General features: G+C 38.0%; 1 protein-coding gene across 1 annotated transcript in view; it reads right to left on the bottom strand.

Moving 5' to 3' along the window:
* The window catches only part of LOC103778856 (zinc finger FYVE domain-containing protein 9-like), a gene marked incomplete at its 3' end in the record, with an annotated part of 8,663 nt that extends 809 nt beyond the window's left edge, over positions 1-7,854 (bottom strand). The window contains exons 1-2 of the mRNA XM_008946470.1: positions 7,785-7,854; positions 4,913-6,996 (exon numbers count right to left, since the gene is read on the bottom strand). Of these exons, the coding sequence (XP_008944718.1) occupies positions 4,913-6,996; positions 7,785-7,854 (2,154 nt within the window). The remainder of the gene's footprint in view (positions 1-4,912; positions 6,997-7,784) is intronic.
* Positions 7,855-8,300: the final 446 nt, after the last annotated feature.

Genomic DNA, 8,300 nt, shown 5'->3' with positions numbered 1-8,300 from the left:
GTCCTAGAAGGTCACACCCCCAGCCCCAAGCCTCAAACCACAACACCTACTAATCCTGGTGAAGAAGGATTACGTGGAAAACATAAGTGCATGTTGTCCTGTTGCTGCACCGTGGTGTTTTCAAAATATGTTTGACACAAATGACAATGGGTTAATAAATTCCTACCACTTTACAACCCCTCACAGAACTAGCAATTCGGACATTAACTTCAGTTATAAAAAATGCATGAGTACTTTTTGAAATCAACTCTGTTTAAATGCATGTTTTGGCTACATCAGAGATTGTTATGGCACAGATTAAACTGGTCATTTTTATTTGCAAAAGGGTAATTCAACTATATTAGCAACTCTAGGTGTTTAGTCTCTTCATAGATAAGCTATTTCCCAGTTGAGACTTAAATGAACAGTGACATATCAAAATGTTTCAAGTGTTCAACACAAACCAAGAAAAAGGTGAATGACATTGGAACTGCCCAGGAAATCTTGCTCTGTTTATATACATATAAAGCAAGGTTGTATTTACACGATTACAAACACTACAGCATGACAACATTAGAGAGACATCAGGAACTACATTTTACGCTCATGGGCTCCTAAGGGAGGACCTGGTGCAAAGCCCCTGGGGGGACAACATGTCGTGCAGATGCAGTTGCATTGCCAGCACTTCACACTGAGCCAGCTCTAACAATTCCCCAGTCCTGGGCATGAAACAATCTTGAGCCTTCCTCCAGAGAAGCAAAACCATAAAATATGAGCATGGCTTGGGCACCAAACAAAACACTTGCATGTGGGTATGATCCTACAATAGCAATCTCAAAATCCTGCAGAACAGACAAATCAGTGTGCCCTAAGAATTTCTTACTTATTTAAAATACTTTTTAAAAATTTTTTTTTAAATTTTAAAAAAAACAAGCAACCCTATTTCCTCAGAGTTATAGTTTAGGTCATGTGAAGATACTGATGAATGTCCATTTCAGACAGAAAGGTAATGTCACACTCAGGAAATCCAGAAACAGCAGCAGCTACCTAACAAATGGGTTCAGATCTCAAAATAATCTCAAATTTTAATTACAAGTGGATATTATATCTGCAGTCCACTATGCTCAAACCAGGACAGCATTATTGTGATCTGTGATCCTTTCTTAATCCAAAAAAAATATTTCATCATAACGTCTGCAGCAATATTTCCACAATACAGACAAGAAACTACATAGGATTCTCATAGATAAATATATGTAAGCCTAACTAAATTTCCCCCAAGTTAAAAATCACACCAAATTACGATCACTTTGCAGCCTGTTATCTTTGCAGTCTTTTAGTGGCAAGTGTTTAAAAGAAGCCCATGTAAAAAGCTGAGTTCACCATGACAGCTGAAAATCAAATGTGAAGAAAGTCCTCACCCTGCCTCATCTCAACCAGTTTTAATGTTTACTAATTACGTCAGTTTGAACATTTCAGAAACAAAGCAAGTGTATATACACTGGCATTTTCATAGAAAAATAAAAGCACCCCTTTTGCATATGTGAAAACCTTAAAAAAAAAAAAGTAAATGTACTTTAAAACTCTGGTTTCTGCATTTATACCTTAACCCAATTTACAAGCATTCCAGGGAATATTAATAACTTCACAGCATATTTTAGAGACATTTGACATCATTTCAGTTCTCTGGGAGAAACTTCCAGTCGAAAGTTCAGTATTGACGATGGAAAAATCAATGACTTCAACCATATATGAAGAACCAACATAAATTAATATCTAATTTAGGACCCTTTATCAAACACCACATTATGCATTCAGCAAAGCTCCCAAGTGCAACAACCTAAATATTAAAAAACAGGGACAATGACAGAACATCTACACCTCCTCCCTCAGGCTGCACCAGCCTTCTAACAGTAGTAATGAAGAGGAAGAACACAATTCAGCACAACTCACTGTTCAGTCTTGTTATTAATCATCATCAAGCCATTATCTCAGTATATCATATTATAAAAAACCCATAGCAGTGTCAAAGCAAGTTTTTATGTGACTAGGGTTTTCAGGTTTGCTAGGAGTTGTTAAAGCATTAGCTCCTAGGGGGTTTGGTGATTTTTTTTTTTTTTATATATTTTAGTGGGAAAACACAGTTTTGGTTGTCAGCAAAAAGATGACTCACAAATTTTCTACTTTTCCTATCAAGGGTGATTGTTTCATCTACCAATAGAAAATGCATAAATACATAAGACAAAATTTATGAATGTATTCACACATTCTTCAGCTTCTTAATTTTAATTCAAAATTTACTGTAAGTGTATTAGTTTCTAACACTCCCCTGAGGTTCATATCTTCCATTAATTTTGCAATTATTACTCTGAAATTAAAAACAGAGACAGACTTCCCAGCTGCCACTCAACTATTTTTAAGTGCAATTTTCATTCCCAAATGGAACAGATCTCTACTATACTAATTTGGCGTGATGATAGCAATAAAGCTTAAAAAGAAACTGTTGTGCTAAAGCTTGTGTTTAAAAATATTTAGTCCCATGACTTCCCCTAGAAACAATTAAGTGCAAGAGCTGAAGACACTGTCTCCCCAATTCTTTAAGTGAGACTCAGACATTTGTAACAGAAGCAGTGGTTCAGTAGGTGCCTACACCACAGGCACGTGGTCAGCAAGACATGCTTTGGGGATGGTTGTCTTCACCAGAAAGCAGGAGCAGACAGCTGAGAGCAGCTGTGTCTCAAGCCACCACAGCTAGACTCATCAGAGCTTGCCTGTCAAAGCCTTTGGTCTCTTTCCTCCTGGAACTGCTACTGGGACCAAGTCCTGCAAACTTGCAGTAAGTGCCAAATATTATCTGGCCCACACTGATCCTTAGTGTTTATTAATGTGTGGGGTTTTTAGAGAAAATACCAGAATTTTCTGCCCTATCTTTTAATTGCACGTGTTCTAGACAATATTAACTAATAAAAGCTTCTAGAAACAAGCCATTCTGAGGATTATTCTAACAGTCTAGGAATATTAAATACTAATATGTGATGTATTTCTCATATCTGAGAAACAAGTCTGTCTACAGAGCAGAGGGACCTTTTATTTTATCCCTTCCCCACATATCACCCAAAACAATGCTCATTGCTTTTCTCAAGGCTTGTCTTTAGTAGTTTAAAAAAAAAAAAACAAAAAAAAAACCCGCACTACATTTTTTGGCCTTGATCTATCTGTGCACGTTTTATCCATTTTGTTTACAGATATTTTCATTTTATGCTTCTTGCTTGTGCAATTCAAGGCTTCAGTCATTACAGGGAAGTAATTAAATCCAAGCAATGAGCTTGTTTAAAGCATGAAAATAAGTAGAAAAGATTACTGTAAATGCAAATTGCAGTCATATTTCTTAAACTCATAAAAAACAAAAGAATGACCTAAATAACTGACAGTATAAGTTAATATATCAAAGCTAAAAGTGATGGACATTCCTTTAACTTACATTCCTTACAGATTCTCCTTAACTGCAATGAGAAGAAGATTGAGCCCTGTGATACTAACCGAAAGGTACACAAAAGCTGTTTATAGGTACCTCATAGGATGCTTACTGATCACATCTGGTTACTACCTCCACATCAGGACTTCCACTGCTACCAACCTGCAAGAGGATGGGCAGAAGAAAGCAACTGGAAGTTCCAGAGCAGTTCATAATGAATGTCTGCTTAGCTTTTAGAAGTGGCCCAGGAAAGATTTTTCAGTATGTCTCAAAATCAAATTTGAACAACATCTGCTTATCTGGTGTTGCAGTGAAGAGACTGAGTGCTCCACATTTTGGTTGACTAAAGGGACAAATGGGACACATACATAGTCCATTACAGAGCAGCAAGCCTGGGTTTTCTGCTAGGCTGCTTCCAGAAACAGGTGATAAGGGTTTGAGCTTTCCAGATATATTTGCTTCTTTTAGGTCCTTTGTTCAGGTCATTCTGCTTCCCTGCACTCTTCTGGTAGCAAAAGGTATCGCCCATAGCAGTCAGGAGGTCTTTCAATCAACTTCAGAAACCTTTGGATAGGGCCTAAATGAACCAAAATTACTTTTACTCTCATTTTTAGTGGGTTTTAGTTTCATCTTAAAAATATTAATGAATATCTACTTGACAAGAGTTAGTTTACAGTTTTTGAATCATCACATTTTTTCTGGAGTTCCCATCTTCCATGTGCAACCAACTTGTATTTAAGTAACAAGATATTTGGAAGTACTTTACAAGCTAACCATGTACCATAAACTTGGCATGTAAGTGTTGACCTAGACAGCACACATATAAAACCCCAAGAAAAAGTCAACAATAAAATATTCCTTACACAATGCAAAATGATACAGAAATTATGTTTTAGTTGTCTTCATTACAAAATGTACATATATCAGGTTACAGGTAACTTACTATCTTTTTTTCCCAGGAGCAAATATATGTTAAGATAAAGTAAACAATATGAAAAAAGTTAGTAAAGAACACTGAAAAGAACAGAGTTGATCAGTCATCTAAAGCAGCAGGAACGCCAGCAATTTAACAACATGCTTCCAATTCACATCAATATGTTTCAGTACCTTTAATGGGATTATTGATGCAGTAATTTCTGCAAACTAGTTTCTTGCATTTAGCCATTTTATAGCAGTTCAACATGATCCAATGATGTTGACTGTTGCAATCAACAAATACATTGCCCATACAGCCTAATAATTCTTTCAGTTAGAAGTAACAGTTATTCTCTAGTAGAATCCTAAATAGATTAGAGCTTAGAAATGCCTTTTTTCCCCTTCACAAATCAAACATGGATTTTTAGGAATAGATGTCACAGGTAACTACAGCCAGTGGCTTAGGAAGTCCTCCGATCTGATTTTGTGCAGTATGAGGTCAAAAAAGGGTGCTTTGAGCTTACTCACAAAATGCAGACTTACCTTCCCACAAGCTCTGCAATGATGCCTTCTTTTGGTGAATGTAAATCTGGCCTCGCATTTCATACAGTTGGGGGCTTGAGAATCTGGAACCCAAACTGGAGCCACCTCACCCAAAGTCGTAAAAGGCTTTCTGGCTGGAGCTCCAAACTGACCAGCTCTGAGATCATTATCTGGACTATCTGGGGCTACTGCAAGGCACGGACTACTAGAGACTCCAGACTCATACTCTTCCAAATGTTCCCCATTAGTACCAGTAACAGAGGCATTTGAAGATGTTTCACCAGGAAACGCATCTGTTGTATCCCCTAACTGTGTCTTACCAAAGACATTTTTGTTTTTACTATTACCTCCACAATTTGGGGGAACGAGATCATTTTGCAAGTGGTCTGATAATGGCTTCGGAATCTGCAGTTTAAGATTTGTAGGTTGTTTAGGTCTTGCACCACCAAAAGGAACACTGATAGATTGCAGACTAGTCACTGGTTTTGATAAAGTTTGCCCTTGCGTGGATGAAACCTGACTACAGAGATTATGTAAATAATTTTTCTTTATGTGGTCACTAGCACTGTTTAAAATAAGCCCACTCCCTTCTGTAGTCTCATTTCCTCTCTGTTCATAAACGTTAGCATAACATTCTGACTTGCTCTCCTCTATCTCCTTTTCTTCTGTTACCGAGTCTTCCTTGGAGGGTAAAGTCTTCGGAACATGAGCAGCAACTGGGTTCTGCATTCCATAGGAATCACAACCATTAGACAGAGAGCTTGCTGCTGATGTAGCCATCACATCAGAGAGACTGGGCACTTCACGCTCATCTACACCAGTCCCTTTTGAGTCTATGCCTGCCTCCACCATCCCATCTCCACCTTCTTTACTGTTACTACATGCCTCATCAGGCTGCTTCGTCTGCAAGAGTCTTTCATTCTCTCCCAGAGTTTGCTTATTATTCATCTCATTCAACTTTGTCAGTTCCCAATTAGTCATCTCCGGAGAGCCAGGGTAGCACTCTGCCGTGCCGAGTGATTCCGCTGTGCCGAGATTTTTATCACCACATTCAACGACGTCGCTTTCAGTGGCACCAGCATCCTCAGAGGCAACAAGTTCTGCAACACATTCCTTGAAACTGCCACTTCCAGCCATGTTAGGTGGACAGGTTTCGGTGAGCCCCGATAACCTAGGCTGTAACTGTTGGGTTGTTTCCTGTTCTGTGATTAAGCTTCCATTACTTGAACCAGAAGAAGAGCTCTTAGCTTCTAGATCCGTTCTCTGAGGAATGGCTTTACTAGTAAAATTTTCAACTGATACACAGTTTTCTTGCGTTTTAATGGTACCATCAGCTGGGCTCTGTAAGACAGTCACTGCATTATTCCCTGCAATTGTAGCTTCTGAAAACAGGGAATCTTTAGTCATATTAAAATCATCCTTTAATCGGGAGGAGGGGCATGCAACAGTCAGGCTTTCAGATGAGGCATTAACCAAATGACTTAGAGAGTCATCGTCAGTGCACACCTTGTCTGCTTGTTTTTCTGTATCTGTGTCTTTTTCTGTGGATCCATTTACAGTTACACTAAACTGATCACTCTGTCTGTTTTCATTATCCAGTGTAAAGCTAATAGTGTCCATTAGGGACTGACTGTTGTAATTTTTACAATCCAGCAAATCACCACTTTGTAGTGTTCTTCTGTCACAGTTATGCATGACTGCCACTACCAGTACATTCTTCTCCTCTGGCAAACAAGCTGTATTTCCACATTTCTTTTCTCCTGCTTCCACAGTGTCACACTGATCATCCCCATTACTATTTCTTTTAATCAGTTGATCATCTGCTACTGCCTGATCATCAATCCACATGACTGGGATCTCTGGGCTTATGCCAAAATCCTTTCCATTAGCGCAGTGATCTTCTCCTCCTGTTGGTGTAGTCACTGAGTGAGCCAAGGAGAAAGATTTCAATCTCTGCTGACATTCGTTAGGAGTTGTAGCTTCATTCACATTGGCCACGGTTGGGTTAAATGACAGATGACGAGAAGGTGGATCTAGAATCTGATTCCACTTTGCACCCAGTAGTGTAGGTGAAACAGCAGCATCTGAAAAAGTGTTCACATAAGAGAACTTACTGTCCTGCTAAAGCTACAGGTTCTAGTGCAACTCTGTTGCATTAAATGCCCCAAATATAAATGTAGAGATGTTCAAATATGGGCACAAGAGTAAAATACATGTGCCATAACTAACAACCTTGATCAACCATTAGCAGTGTAATTGCATGTTTCTGGAACTCTGGAAGTTTAGAGCTACACCAATTAGTATCAGGCTGAATTCATACAAGCAAGTTTAAACTACTGATTAATATCCTTCAGGCAGATAGAAATTACTAGAAAAATTCCCACTCCCATAAAGTGTTCAAATTCCTTGACAGCACAGAAGTAACAATTCAACTAAGCAAAAGATTTAATACTTCAAGTAAGATAGCTTTCGTTATATGATTTATGGGACCTAATAAAACGTTGCTATGCCTAATTCTCCCAAAACTGCAAAAGAAAATCAAAATAAGTTTTGCCTGATTTGTTTAAAATAAATTATTAAAATGTTGCCAGTAAGATTAAGTTTCATGAAGACTTTCTTCTAAAAGTGTACTGAAGGTTTCCTATGAAGAGTGAGAAATTATTTAAAAGTAAACAAGATTAATAGAAACAGAAGAGAATACTGCTAACAAATACTGAAGACATACCATGCAAAATTAAGATGTTTTTTGCAAGTTCTGAAATTAATTTGCAACTCAAAACCAAAACAGGTATCACAGATCTTGCCTTCTTCAATGGTGATCTCTGTAGAATACTTCTAATCTGCATCTATGATCTTGTTCAAAATGACTCACCTTCGTTTTGCTCAAATTCATCTAAAACCTTGTCGAGGTTATATGCCTCTGCTTGGAAATAGTTCTCCATTGGTCAGGGAAAGACCACCAGATTCTTGTCTGAACCTGCCAGAGAACAAATTACAATCAGGTATTCAACCTTCAGTCTGCAGTATTCCACCACATATTGCCCTGTTTTAAGGGGAAAAGAAGTCCTTTGTACATCAAATTTTACATACATTACATGCATAAATCTAAAGTATTTTCCAGGAATAAAAATTATTTGTGTGCTTAAACTTGTTTCTTTCAAATTAACAACACCCCAAAACTTGCTTTAGATTTTATTTCCTCCAGTCTCCCACATTAATGTCTCTACCCATCAAGGTCACCATAATGGTAAGAGTAAAACTGCTCCAACACCAGTCAGAAAATAAAAGTCTGGAGAACCAGAAAGCCAACTAACATTCTGAAGATTTGGCTTTCAGTTCTGTGCTACTACCAATTAGCCCATCTGGCTTTGAACAACTAGTTTAAACT

This window comes from Merops nubicus, unplaced genomic scaffold (assembly GCF_000691845.1).
Source record: "Merops nubicus isolate BGI_N331 unplaced genomic scaffold, ASM69184v1 scaffold14008, whole genome shotgun sequence".
In the NCBI taxonomy this organism is placed as follows: Eukaryota; Metazoa; Chordata; class Aves; order Coraciiformes; family Meropidae; genus Merops; species Merops nubicus.
Note: the sequence above shows the minus strand (reverse complement) of the source record. Positions and strands in the feature narration are given on the sequence as shown.